Source organism: Chrysochloris asiatica, unplaced genomic scaffold (assembly GCF_000296735.1).
Source record: "Chrysochloris asiatica unplaced genomic scaffold, ChrAsi1.0 scaffold00106, whole genome shotgun sequence".
NCBI lineage: Eukaryota > Metazoa > Chordata > Mammalia > Afrosoricida > Chrysochloridae > Chrysochloris > Chrysochloris asiatica.
Window position 1 is genome coordinate 2,258,314 of NW_006408624.1, and position 15,332 is coordinate 2,273,645.

General features: G+C 38.9%; 1 protein-coding gene across 1 annotated transcript in view; it reads right to left on the minus strand.

Moving 5' to 3' along the window:
• Positions 1-15,332, minus strand: part of KIAA0319L (KIAA0319-like ortholog) — a 200,221-nt gene that overhangs the window by 29,548 nt on the left and 155,341 nt on the right. The window contains exons 6-9 of the mRNA XM_006867522.1: positions 11,943-12,040; positions 8,478-8,565; positions 6,235-6,327; positions 3,029-3,161 (exon numbers count right to left, since the gene is read on the minus strand). Coding sequence (XP_006867584.1) covers positions 3,029-3,161; positions 6,235-6,327; positions 8,478-8,565; positions 11,943-12,040 — 412 coding nt within the window. The remainder of the gene's footprint in view (positions 1-3,028; positions 3,162-6,234; positions 6,328-8,477; positions 8,566-11,942; positions 12,041-15,332) is intronic.

Here is a 15,332-nt window from a genome sequence, read left to right on the forward strand (position 1 = left end):
AAACAAGCTATATGAATGGCTGAATGTGAAGCTGATGATGTGCCCTGTAAACTTTCACTCAAACCAAAATAAAAACATTTAATAAAAAAAAAGAAAGAAATATACCTAAGCTATGTAGTGAGCCAAGATATAAATCCAGTTCTCAGATTCCAAAGACCAAAAAGCAAAGTGTTAAGAAGAGATAACCTTGATTCCCATCCCTGTGGCATTCAAAGAAGCTACAAGAAGACTGTAAACCCTGTATGCAGCAGGTTCTTCTTGCCCTTCGTCCTGTAGTGGCTACATACATATCACAGGAATGGCTATCCTGGGCAGACAGCCTCGGGGATGGATGAGAAGGGCTGGCCTTACTGAGGCAGGTGCAGGAGCTGACAGTGAATTCTCCTAAGCCACAGTCCCACGGCTTGTGACAGTGTGAAATGGAATTCGTAAGAGGAAAAAAAAAAAATGCTCATGTCCAAGAGCAGGCTTTTACCTACATAATGCCTCCTAGTTCAACAGCCTAAAGCTTCTGATGCCCCCTCAAAATGTGAGCCTAGGCAACAAGGAGGTTTGGGATCCTTCCATTTTGCTGACATAAAAAGGAAAAGCATAGAAAAGACATGTAGTTTGTTTGAATCTCACCACCAACCACAAACTAAGCCAAGCATCTGTGGATTTTTCTTTTAAAAATTCCCTTTACCTATGGTCTTAGGGGAGTTCAGTCTTTGGGAGGGGGAACCCACACAAAACATCAGACTATATGTATATATGTGCAAATCAGCAAACATCTGAAAGATAAAAATCCATAGAAATATTGCCTCTATGCTGTTCCTTGTAGTTCTCACAAGTTTTTTATACACCCTACTAGTCTCCTACGGAGCCCTGGTAGTGACTTATGAATTCAGTTGCTAACCATAAGGTCAGCAATTTGAATCTACCAGCCACTTAGTGGGAGACAGATTAAGCTTTCTGCTCCCATAGAGATTTACAGCCTTGGAAATCCACTATGAGTCGGAACCGACTTGACAGCATACCACCACCACCAGTTAAGAAGAAAGGAGTTCTGGTAGCATAGTGGGTTATGAGTTGGGCTGCTAATTATAAGGTCAGCAATTGAATCTATCAGTTGCTCCAAGAGGGAAACATGAGGGTTTCTGCTCCTGGAATGATTAATAGCCTATGCAGCGTTGAAATGAATTGGAATCAACTCCATAGTACACAATCACCACTACCACCAGTCAAGAACAATCATTCGTAATACCCAATGCACCCCCCAAAAACTGTAGACTAACACTGGTTAAGGCTCAGATTGTGGAGGTGATGTGATCTTGGGTAAGTTCATGAACCTTTCTATGTCTATGTTTCCTGGTATGTAAATTGAAAATGAAAATACCTGTTGTCAGGATTAAATGAGCAACTACATGCAGAGGCCAGAACACCTTACAGTGTATGGAAATAGTCATCATTCTTCTAACTATTTAATAAAGAGTCAACCTGGGCTAGGCTAAATTTCATAAATAGGAAAACCCCTATATTGGAAAGCTAAGGTAAAAAATCATCTCAAATTTCCATCTTAAGCCAATGAAATGGCTCCAATTTTGTCTGCAAGGCAGTTACCTTTTATTTACCTGAAGTTTTGAATCAGTGTGGTGCTCTTCAGTTAGAACTTGCATATTGTTGTACTAGGCACTGTGTCCCTATCAATGTTGTTGTTAAGTGCCGTCGAGTCAGTTCCGACCCATAGCGACCCTGTACAGGGTTTCCGAGGGTATAAATTTTTATGGGAGTAGAAAGCCTCATCTTTCTCCCGCGGAGCGGCTGGTAGTTTCAAACCGCTGACCTTAAGGTTCGCAGCCCAATTGGTAACCACTACACACAATATTTACAACTTGATTAATCTCAGACCCAATGAGGAAGACAGACACCTATGAATAAACTGCCATACCAGGTTAGGTGACACATTGTTGTTAAGAGTCGTCGAGTCGGTTCTGACTCATAGCGAACCTGTATAGGGTTTCCGATGAGCTTCTAGTGAGTTTGGATCACCAACCTTGCAGTTTAAACTGACCTAGTGGTTATCCTATAGCATCATACCAGGTCTCCTGGGTGACACATAGAGGCACTAAATGCAACAGGAAAGAAGAAAGACATAGTCTCACCTCTTCAGAGGAATCTGATAGAACCTTGTAATTAACTAAACCAGTTTGCAAGGATGGAACAGAACATCAACAAACTCAGAAGGGCATTCAAGGAAGTATAAGCAAAATATGCATATATCAAGTCAAAGAATGGAGTAAAATGAGCACTGACTTGGCCATTAGAAAATCTCCATTGCGGTTCCAGCTGTGTGACATTAGAGAACTTACAACGTTCACGCCGAGCCTCATTTTTCACCACTGTAAAATGAGGATAGTATCATCCTCATATGGGATTTGCATGATACTCCTGCACAAGTGCTTTATACTTACAGTGAATTTTGCAAATATAAGGAGAATCATTCTAGAGTCAGGCTCACTGTCATTCTAGAATGTCCACTGCAGTTCTCAAAAGAACTTTCTTTCTTTGAATCAAATTCTCCAAAAGGCCCTTAACAGAGAGATTATGAAAAAGATGTGACAGATCATATTCAACCAGAGAAGTACTTAGAAGTGTATCAAGAGTTGAGAAAACCATTCCCAAAAGGAAGAGACAAGATTAGAATAGATTCCTTCTAGGTTTTGACTGAGAAGACACAAAGGATGATGAGTCCTTTCATTTAATTTAATATGTATTCTAAAAAAAACTTTGGACATATGCTACATAAGGTTTTGAGGAAGAGGACTTTGGTGAATTCTGATCTACTTTGCAGGCCCATTTTGCCCTAAAAAAATATCATTGCTATGATCACAATCCCTACAGATCTCAAAGAACTAAAGGAACCTAAGCCTGCATCATCAACCAACACTACAATGCATTTGACATTTGTTAAAACTGATTCTATAAGAATGTAAAAACTCATAAGGAAAACAATGACCAAAGGTAAACTGAAGTCTGGATCTTAATTTACCTGAAAGTGTAGTTCCCAGGGACGAGCTTACTTAGTTTTAATATGGCCGTTTCTTCAGAAATCTTCTCTTCTCTCAGAGGTCCCTTAAGCTCTTCCCAATGGTACTGGACAATTTTATCATCATCAGTGCTTTCTTGACCATAAAGAAACATCAGTTAGAACATGAGAGCACTGGGTCCCAGTACTTACTCAGTTTACACAAATCAGAGAAACTACCCAGACACTTGAGGCTAGGAAAACTTCATGAAATTATAGACTATCTCTCCAGAGTGTTTCTTCCCTATGAATATTGGGTCATTCTACCTCTATAAATACACCACTGTGTATTGTTTAAAGGAGTCCAACATAAGTAATCACTGGTTAAAATGCTACTGTATGAAAAAAGGAAAGTCAGTAATTCTTAAACACATGAAACGATACTCACTCAAACTCACTTAAATGAACATAAATCAAAATTACACTTGAGATACCATTTTTTAATTGGTAAAGATCAAAGTTTAATAACATATGGATAAAGGTATGGAGAAAAAGGCACTCTTAAAAGTCACAGTGGAAGCATAAAGTGATATAATCTTTATAAAGAGTGATTTAGCGATCTTTACTGAATTTTTAAATGCACATACCCTTTGCTCCTGCAACTCCTATTCTAAGAATTTATCCTACAGATACACTTACACATGTGTCAAGTGTCTTGTTTACCTGACTATTCATGGTAGGAACATTTTGTAATAGCAAAAGACTTCAAGTAATCTAAATGGCCATCAATAGAAATTGATTGAAAATGAAATGCACGTTGATATAATGAGCTCGTACATCCATATAATGGGATACTATGCAATTGTTAAAAAAAAGAATGAATGAATGGAGAGGCATTTCATATGTTGATTCAGAAGAATTCTTTGATTTATGGAAACAAGCAACATGTAAGTAAGGAAGATAAAAAATATGCTGTTTTTTAATATATGCATAAAATATGCACTGGTTGTCTAGAGGAAAATTGAGCAGCTAGGAAGACAGGGATGGTAGGGATTCTTTTCACCATTGTTGTTGTGGTTATCAGGTGCCATCAAGTTGGTACCTACTCATAGCAACACTATGCACAACAGAATGAAACACTGCCTTGTCCTGGGGTCAACCTCACCATTATTACCACCACTTTGCCAATACATCTCACTGGGGGGGGGGGGGGCTTTCACTTTTGCTCTGACCCTCCACTTTACCAAGCATGATATTTATTGTTCTCCAGCGACTGGTCCCTCCTGACAATATGTCTGAAGTCTGTGAGATGAAGTTTGGCCATCCTGGCCTCCAAGGAGCATTCTGGCTGCACTTCTTCCAATACAGATCTGTTTGTTTGTTTGGCAGCCCATGGCACCTTCAATGTTCTTCTCCAACAACACAGCTCAAAAGCATCAACTCTTCTACAGTCTTCCTTATTCACTGTCCAGCTTTCGCATGCATATAAGGTTATTGAAAATACCATGGCTTGGGTGAAGTCCACCTTAGTTAGTTCTCAAGCTGACATCTTTGCTCTTTAAAAAGGTTTTGTGCTGCAGATTTACCTAATGCAATACATCATTTGATTTCTCGACTGTTGCTTCCATGAGTATTGATGGTTGACCCAAAAAGAATGAAGTCTTCAATAATTTCAATCCTTTCTTCATTGATAAAAATGTTGTTTATTGGTTTAGTGGTGAGGACTTTTGTTTTCTTTACATTGAGATGCAATCCATACCGAAGACTGTGCTCTTTGATCTTCATCAGTAAATATTTTAAGTCCTCTTGACTTTCAGCAAGCAAGGTTGTATCATCTGCATATCACAGGTTGTTAATGAGTCTCCCTCCAATGCTAATGACATGTTTATCTTCATATAACCCAGCTTCTTGGATTATCTGCTCAGCACACAGGTTGAGTAAGTGAAAGAATACAACAGTGTCGCACACCTTTCTTAATTTTAAACCATTCAAGTGTTCCATGTACTGTTTGAACAACTGCCTCTTGGTCCATGTACAGATTCCTCATGAGCACAATTAAGTGTTCCAGAATATTCAAACTTCGCAATGTTGTCTATAGCTTGTCATACACAATCAAAAGCTTCTGCATAGTCAATAAAGCACAGGTAAACATCTTTCTGGTATTGTCTGCTTTCAGCCAAGATCCATCAGACATCAGCAATGATACCCGTCATTCCACGTCCTCTTTTGAATCTGGCTTGAACCTTGGGAAGTTCTCTGTCAATGTATGATTGCAGTCGTTTCTGTATTACCTTCAGTAAAACTTTACATGCATGGGATATCAAAGATATTGTCTGATGATTTCCACATTCTGTTGGGTTACCTCTCTTTTCACCATACACCTTTACATATCACTTAACTTGGACCTATTCAATAACATAAAATAAAATGGCACTTTGTGAACCCTTGCTACCAGTCTATCACAAATGCCCTTTCCTGTTTCTTTCTCTTTGCTCTTGGTCTTCTATTCTCCTAGCCTCCTTTTTGTCTAAACCATCTAAATGAAATGCTTAACTTTGCTAAAGATTCCTCTATTAAAGCAATGGTTGCCTCTGCCCAAAACCAAAAGCTGTTGAGTGCCAAGACAGTTAGGGTAACAGAGCCTTTATGAGTCTCAAAAGAAATCAAGCAAATTCTGGTCAGAGAAGAGTCCTGAAACCTCCTGCACACACTGGCCAGGATCAATGGCAAAGGCTCAGAACTCCTTTCATGTTGCACATTAGATGACTTTACTCTGAAGGGCAAAATGTTAATGAGCAGAATCAGGGATGAAGTTCATTCTGTGGTCTCTCCAGGAGAAGCTGACAAGAAACTTGGTAAGCAGTGATGGCTGATGAGAGTTCCTCATTCAAGCCTCTTAGTTGTGTATCTTGCTATAAAAGGAAGGAGCTTTTTTCTGTAACTGAGAAAGTAGCTCCATTTAAACAAATCTGAAAACCAGTGATTCTCAACTAAAATAATGTTAAATACACTCATAAGCCAAGAAATACTGCTTCAAACAAGACACTCTGGGGATTTTTAATACGGCCAGTCTGGCTTATAACTCCCTAATCAGTTTCTTCAGATGGTTGGTCTTCCCATATGCGGCTAAGAATGACCTAAACAAAATGAAAGCATAAGTGGCCTCAAATCTCCTACCAGAGTGTCCAGTGAGTGCTGTTTGAAGATAGCATGCTTGGATAAGTACTCACGGCTGCCATCAATAACTGTAGATGTTGTTGGCAGAGAGATCTCCTGAAATTGTGGTGACACAATGGCAACAGGAGGCTGGTTCTTACGGGGCTCTGCAAGAAAGTGACCCCCAAAAATATAAGGAGAGGGGTTTTATAAATTATAAGACAAACAAAGCATATCTGAGGGGATTTTATGTCAGTTTCCATAACACAATTGAGGGTTGAACCATTATCAAATGAGAAAGTCACAAGACCAAGTTGTCAATCCAACTTAAGACACCTAGGAATATAAAAAGCCTTCCAACTCAAGCCTGACCATTCCTAAGACCATGTCCTATGTATTCCTTCAATGCGCACGTCTTTTCTAGTCCATAAAAAGTACTACAGCAGAAAGTGACTGCCTTCAGGCCAGCCTAATTAGAGGCAGACAACAAAAAAGCTTTGTGTAACAAAGATCATGGCATTGGCATTGACAGTCATTCATTGGCAGACTGTACTGAAAAGAAAATGAGTGATTTCTCTAACATCTCTATGCTGGTTGTGTGTGAGAGGATTAAGAGTGAGTACTGTGATGCACCCAAATATCTATGAGCTACAACCCCAGCAGCTTTTCTTTAAGAAATGATCAAATGGTCTTTATGCTGGCCATAGTTTTAATGAGGAAAGATTACCTTGCTTATAAAGTTCAAGGAATGGACTTTTTTTTGCTCTACTTTCAGCAAACAGTATCTAAGAATTTGTGTCAGTAAACATGCCACTCTTCAACTTAACCAAATTTCTCTGAAAATGCAAAGCAAGATAATTTACTTTTGCATTGTAGTCTACCAACAATGGATCATTTTTTTTAAATGACAGAATTTTGTTTCCAAGATGAAAGAGAACTGGTAGGATACAATGAAGAACTCTATACCAAGGCCCAGGTCTCTGGAAAGAGATCAGGAAGAGGCAGCCACTTGGTTGGTTCTCTAGCTACATGTTTCTCTTAGGCTCCTGGCTTCCTCATCTCATTCTCTAACTTTTATATGAAGAATTAAATTTTCTATACATGTGACTGTGTTACAGTGAATTTATGTGATATGGCTCTTCTGTCCTTAGTGCTCATAGAATTTAATAAAAGTCATAAAAGCTTGAAGAAAAAAAAAAAAAAAAGCCATCACATAAGGTTTAAAAGGAGGTATCTCACAAAGAGGAACAGATGATCTTAGGACCAGCAAAAAGAGTCCTTTGGACCTTGAGATCCCTGGGTTGAGAAGTGGAGGCAGCAGAGGTGGCAGAAGCAGCAGCAGAGGCAGTGTATAAAAAGAGCAACGTGCTTTCTGTCCATGGACCAAGTAAATCTGAGTGCCTTCATGCAGAAGGCTGACTTGTAGAAATGGGTGCTCTTTGGCCATTTACCAGCAGCACTAAAGGAGCTTGTAACATTTGCCTGAGCAGGGCAGCTTGGCTGAGAGGCCAAGGACTAGAACAACACATGTCTCCAGTATGGCTGAGGAGAGATGTTCCTGTTCAGAGAACCACTATATCCTGAGTTATATACCTTGTTAACTTCCCCAATAAACCCCATAACTGTGAGTTCTGTGTAGCCACTGTGATGGAGTATCAAACCCAGCAGAGAAGAAGAGTGCCATGGGAGAGATAATTGGTTAAAGCTGTTGTGTGGAAACACATCTGACCTCCACACCTCATAGGAATTGGCCTTGGGCTGATATGGAGTTTGATTCTCCCTCTTCCTTGTATACAGTCAGAGAAGGTCAGACATGGCCTTCATACCATGTATGCAGTAACTGATTCAAAAAGTGGAGTTACAGTTGTCAAAGTGATAGGCTTAAATATTTATATATTTTACATTCATATCCATGAAAATACTGAAGTGCAATGGAATGAGGAGGGGTCGACCTCATTCTTGGCACCACAGAAATTAATAAGGACCTTGACTTCCTGTGTCTCTTCATTATAACACACAGGCCTCTGCCAGCATGGCACACTTAGAAAAATAGCTCTCTGGTAGAAAGGCTATTGCTCAGATCATACTGCACCATGGGTCATGTGATTAATGTTGCCTTGCTCAGTCCAGTGTGCCAACTAGATCCAAAGTATGAACTTTGCCACTATAACTTTTTACTATACTGAACTAGGATTTGACCAGTAAATATGCTACAAAAAGAAATGGGAATTTTAAATACCCTTAAGTCACATCTCCATCTCCCTGGAAATTTTGCAGAGAGAGCAATAAGATACTGCCAGGGCTGAGAAACACATACCTGGTTTCACTGTCACATTTACATAGCCTTCTCCATGAGTATTTTGACCATCTACAATCACTTTGAATTTATACAGGCCTGGAGTGAGCTGCAGAAGTGAGAGATCTTTTAGATAGTCACAAAAAAAGCAGCAATATTTAAAATAACACACACACAAGTATACATAGACTTTCCCCGGCTGAATCTCAACCACAACATTGCCACCCAAATGAAGACAGCAAACTAGTTGAAGATGTCAAACAATGAATGATACACTAAAATAACATTGCTTTTAATGTGAGTCCTATTACTAGCTGACTCTAGAAAAACAGAAGGGAGTTCAGTATCTCCATACTCTCATTTTCTTTTCAGAAGAATATTAAGCACCTAAACCATTCTACTTCACACAGAGTTATGAAATTAAAACAATCATCCCTACAGAGAAAAATATTTAGCAAACATATAAGATAGTTCCCAAATACCTGAATATTTTCCCTTCAGATTTCTACTAACAGCAAAAGACATGAGGAAAAAAGAATAAATTTCTCCATAATCCCACTATCCTCACACATCACATCACCTGTGTCCTTCTAATCCTTGACCACATACAAAAATTACTTAAAACACAACATTCATTCAACAAATATTTATTGGGAACCAATAGGTCCCTAGTCATCATCTTAGGCTTGGGGTTTACAAATGTATAAGGTAAGAATGCTGCCTTCAAGATCTTACATTTCAAAGGCAACTGTTGTTGTTAAGTGCCTTGAGTTGGTTACGACCCACAGCAACCCTGTGTAAGGCTTCCAAGGAGCAGCTGGTGAGCTTGAATCACCAAACTTGTGGTTCAAACCAACCCTGCAGTCCAGCACATTAACACACAGTACCACACCAGGACTCCTCAATGGCGACTGTTGTTGTCGTTAAGTGTCGTCAAGTTGGTTTAGACCCATAGCGACCCTGAACAAGGTTTCCGAGGCTATAAATCTTTACGGGAGCAGAAGGCCTCCTCTTTCTCCCATGGAGCAGCTGGTAGTTTAGAACTGCTGACCTCGTGGTTTGCAGCCCGATTTGTAACCACTACGCTACCAGAGCTCCTTTTCAATGGCGATTAGGGCCTAGCTAAAATCAAAGTGTGTATCAGTTTTTTTTTTTATTGTCCTTTCTTTCATTCATTTAACATGAATATTTCCCCCACTACAATATAGTCTAATAGCTGTAGAATGTATGTGAATAAATTTGCCATAATTCACATAAGCATTCTACACTGTTGAACACTTGGGTTGTTATCAAACTTCTACCATTATAAATAATGCTGTGATAAACATCTTTCACGCAAACGGAAATTTTTCTTTCTTTTAAATCATCTTCTTTGGGTAAATCCTAAGTGATGACTGTGCCACGTGGTACTACTCTCCTTCCTTGGCTTTCACTTCTCTACTCACTCCTTTTCACTTCAGTCTCCTCTCCCTTCTTTTCCTTCCATTGCTTAAATGGTGTTCCCCTATATTTCAACCTCAATCCATTTATCTCTTCATTTTACATACTCTCCCTAGTTGATATTATCAGTTCCTATGGCCTTAATTATCATCTATTTGAAGATGGTGTTTAAATTTATCTCATTAGACAGAATGTGTCCCCTGATCCCTCACTCCTTACCCTCAGCTACTTCCGGACAATTCCACTCAAATGTCATATAGCCCAAATTCACTCATTCCAATTTTTTTTCTGTGCTCCTCACATCAGTGACTACCACAATATCACCAGCATTCACCCAGATGTCTAAGCCAAAACGTTTTTTTTGGAATTGTTCTAAACTCTTTATCCCTAACACTCTCCACCCAGTTTATTAATCACCAAATCTTATCAAGTTGACCATCATGATATGTCTCAAATTTACTCATTTAGCTTCATTCACACTGTTATATCTTAGTTATTAACAAGTCATTTACAGCATAACTTTTATAGAAGCATGGACTTTTAGAGGTGGAAAAAACAAAAGCCACTGCTACTGAGTCAATTCTGATTTATAACAATCCTACAGGATACAGTAGAACTGCCCCCAATAGGGTTTCTAAAGCAGTAAATCTTTACAGAGGCTGACTGCCACATCTTTCTTCTGTGGAACAGCTGGTGGGTTCAAACTGCAGTCTTTTCACTAGTGGCTGAGCACTTTAACCACTATGTCACCACGGCTCTTTTCAGGGATAGAAACTCCAGTTCAAATATACCATTTAATAGTTTGTGAGCCACTTTATTTTTTTTCAATTACTTCCAAAAATAGTTTGCCAAACCACTTGATTTTTCCAACTCTTAGTTTTGTCATTTGTAAAATTTGTAATACCTATAACTTAGGACTGTACAAAGATCAAATGAAATCATTATGGAAAATGAAATACTTGTAGAAAGCAATTAGCTCTGTGTCTGGCATATGGCATGAGTTCAACAGGTAATTTAAAATTTTTATTTTATTAATTGAGCTTTTTAGCTTTCAAACTCAGTCTGTAATTATCTCACACCAAGATTTTCAACAGATTCCTTACTGGTCTCCCTATTTTTAACCTTACTTATCTCCTCCAATCTGCATTCAGGGTGATCTGCTAAACCAAAAATATGAGAATACCATTCTCTTGCTTAAAAAACTTTCCAAGCCTCTCTGTTCCTTCTAAAGGATTCCAAGTTCTTAATCTGTAAAATAAGGCACTGCATGATTTGACCACATGGAACTGCTATTGCTCATACTTCAGGGTCCGGTCATGCTGAACCACATTCCCACACTTTCTCTCTTGTTTCTGACCCACTGGAAATATTACTTTCTCTGTTTGGAGTGCCTTCCTTCCACACTTTTTCTAGTTAAGTTACTCACCTTTCAGGACCCAGCTAGGCAAACTGCTCTAATTCCCTAGGGTCTCCATAACCCCTGTATGATCTAGTGTACCCCCTGTGATAATTACCTGCTTCCTGTCAGTATCACTACTAGACTCTATTGTCCTTAAAGATTAGGTTGATGATTAATTCATTGGTAAATCCCCCATGCCTGCCATTTAACCAAGGTATAATGAATAGCTGTTGAATGAATGAATGAATGAATGTAGTTGCTGGGCCAAATAAAATGAATATTTTTATGATGCTAATAACCATACTGAATCCCAGAAAGGACTGAGCCAATTTATACAGTCATGTGGCCACAAATAACTTAGCTTATCTCCCAAATTATAAAATCCTTATGTTACCCTTAAAAACTGTTAGGTATGTATTTTCAGCTATCATCACCATGCTGGTTCAGACTTCTCACCATAAATGAAAATTGAGAATCATACACTAACAAATATTGGATGTCAGCCAGTTATATTTTTGAAAGATTCACTTCTGAAGGCTTGTTTCATAATTTACTATGGAAAGAAAATTCTATGATATACAACAGTTTTGAGAAGTAGTCATTACCTCTACCCCAGCCCTGCAAGTAAAAGAAGCAGATTCATTCACCTTGGATAATTTGAGGAACTGTGTATGTTTCCCTTCCATTTCTCCACTGTAGTCTTTAGGATGAGTAATCAGCTGCCAGTTGTAGGTGTAGGTTTCTCCTAAAGAAGGGCAGTTACAAAAATCATGAAAACACACACCTACACACACACACACACACACACACACACACACAAAGATGGCAGTCACACAGTCTGCCAATAACAAATCACTTCTAAATCTTGACAAGGCCTTAGTTTTTGAGATTTTACCCTAAAGCCTATAGGGAAACGAACTTATCTGTCGAAAGAAAAAAATAAAAAGGGTAGATTCTGCTGATTCAGCTGCAGTTAGGACTTCTTCCAGGGCCAATCTGCCCTAAAAAAAAAGACTGCTTCTGATGTGTCATCCCAGTGAAAACACATGCCCTACCAACCACTATAGATGCACTCATTGGGAACAAAGGCCATTTTTTGTAAAACTTCTTTTGCAACAAAGAACAGCAATGACTTCTAAATAACATGGTTCAAAAATAGCTTTTTACAGAGTGCTAACAATGCTTGTCTCACTGAGGTCATCACACCCTGGTGAGTTAAAAGAGCTACTTCATTCCTGCTGAGCTAAATAACACATTGAGGAAGATGGTAGGGAATGGCCCATTTAAAACAAGTCCCACTGAAATCAATTAAGGTCAAATGAAGCATTAAATGGTCTTCATTTGTAGCTCAGACTATATCAGTGGGTAAGCTGTTGTGTTTTTAGGTGCTATAGAGTCAGTTCTGACTCATAGTGACGCTGTGTACAACAGAAGGAAACACTGCTGGACCTGTGTCATCCTCACAATCATTGCCATATTTGAGCCCATTGTTGAAGTCACTGTGTCAATCTATCTCACTGAGGGACTTCCTCTTTTTGCTGACCCTCTACCAAATACAACGTCCTTCTCCAAGGATTGGTCCTGAGTATATGAGATGAAGTCTTGCCATCCTCCCTTCTAAGGTGCATTCTGGCTATACTTCTACAACAGATTTGTTTGTTCTTTTAGCAGTCCATGATATAGTTAATATTCTTCAGCAACACCATAATTCAAATGCACCAACACTTCTGTCTTCCTTATTCAGTTGCCAGGTTTCACATGTATATGAAACAATTGAAAATACCATGACTTGGGTCAGATGTACCTTAGTCATCAAAGTGACATCTTTAAAAACACTTTAAAGAGGTCTCTGCAGTAAATTTGCCTAATACAATAGGTCATGTAATTTCCTGACTGCATCTTCCATGGGCACTGATTGTGGATCCAAGTGAAATGAAATCCTTGACAACTTCAATCTTTTCTGTGTTTATCATGCTGTTGCTTACTGATCCAGTTGTGTGTACTTTTTCCTTTATGTTGAGGTGTAATCCATACTGAAGGTTGAAGTCACCGATCTTCATCAGTAAGTACTCAAGTCAGCTTTACTTTCAGCAAGCAAGGTGTGTCATTTGCATATCACAGCTGTTAATGAGTCTTCCTCCATTCCTGAGGCCACGATCTTTTCCATATAGTCCAGCTTCTCCGATTATGTGCTCAGCATATCAAATGAATAACTACTGTGAAAGGATACAACCCTGATGCACACCTTTCCTGATCCATTCAAATGATTGCCTCCTGGTCTATGTACAGGCTCAGCACGAACGTAAGTTTCCTGGAATTTCTATTCTTTGTAATGCTATCCATAATTGTTTATGATGCACACAGTCAAATGCCTTTGAACAGTCAATACAACAGAGGTAAACATTTTTCTGGTATTCTCTGCTTTCAGCCAAGACCCATCTTGTTCCATGTCCTCTTCTACCAGAGATACAGTCAGATTCAAGAGGACAATGGGTAGGACAAGGGCAGAATACTATCTAAAAGGAATACCTCTCCAGTAATACTGACCTAAATTTTTGTTATAGCAAAATGCATTTTTAGCTAAGGAAAAGTGGTATTTGGTAGGAAGGTTTAATCTACAGGGTAACCCATGGTGGACAAGTTTCAGATGAGTTTCCAGACGAAGACAGACTAGGAAGAAAGAGTGACAAACTACTTCTGAATATTTAGTCACTGAAAATCATAGGAATAGCAGAGAAACACTGTCAGATATAGTGCTGGAAAATGAGCCCCTCAGGTTGGAAGACACTGAAAATGCAACTGGGGAAGAGCTGCCTCCTCAAAGTATAGCTGACCGTGATGACACGAATGGAGTAAAGCCCATGGGACCTTCATTTGTTAATGGGGCACAACTCAAAATGAAGAGAAACAGCTGTAAACATCCATTGGAAATAGGAACATGGAATGTACGAAGTATGAATCTAGGAAAATTGGAAGTTGTCAAAAATGAAATGGAACGCATAAACATCGATATCTTAGGCATTAGTGAGCTGAAATGGATTGGTATTGGCCATTTTGAATCTGACAACCACATGGTATACTATTCTGGGAATGACAAATTGAAGAGGTAACATATCCAGATCAGTCATGAGGTACATCGCTGTCTGTGATAGGATAACATCCACACGTCTATAGGGAAGCCCAGTTAATACTACTATTATTCAAAGTTACGCACCAACCACTAAAGCCAGTGAGGATGAAATAGAAGAATTCTACCAACGTCTTCAATCTGAAATCAACCAAACATGCAATCAAGATGTACTGATCATTACTGGTGATTGGAATGCAAAGGTTGGGAGCAAAGAAGAAGGATCAGTAGTTGGAAAATATGGCCTTGGTGATAGAAATGATGCTGGAGAACGCATAATAGAATTCTGAAAAAACAGTGATTTGTTCATTTCAAATACCTTCTTTAGACGGCGTAAGAGACAACTATATACATGGACCTAACGAAATGGAATGCATAGAAATCAAACTGACAACAGCTGTGGAAAGAGATGATGGAAAAGCTCCGTATCATCAGTCAAAACAAGGCCAAGGGCAGACTGTGGAAAAGACCATCAATTACTCACATGCAAATTCAAACTGAAGCTGAAGAAAATGAAAACAAGTCCACAAAAGCCAAAATATGACCTTGAATATATCCCACATGAATTTATAGATCATCTGAAGAACAGATTTGATACATTAAACACTAAAGACTGAAGACCAGAAGAGTTGTGGATGACATCAAGAACATCATACATGAAGAAAGTAAAAAGTCATTGAGAAGACAAGAAAGAAGGAAAAGGTCAAAATGGATGTCAGAAGAGATACTGAAACTTGCTCTCCAGCATAAAGATGCTAAATCAAATGGAAGAAATGAGGAGGTCCAAGAGCTGAACAGAAAATTGCAGAGATCAGCTCGAGATGATAAAGCCAAATATTACAACAAAATGTGCAAAGATCTGGAATCAGAAAACCAAAAAGGAAGAACACGCTCAGCATTTCTCAAGCTG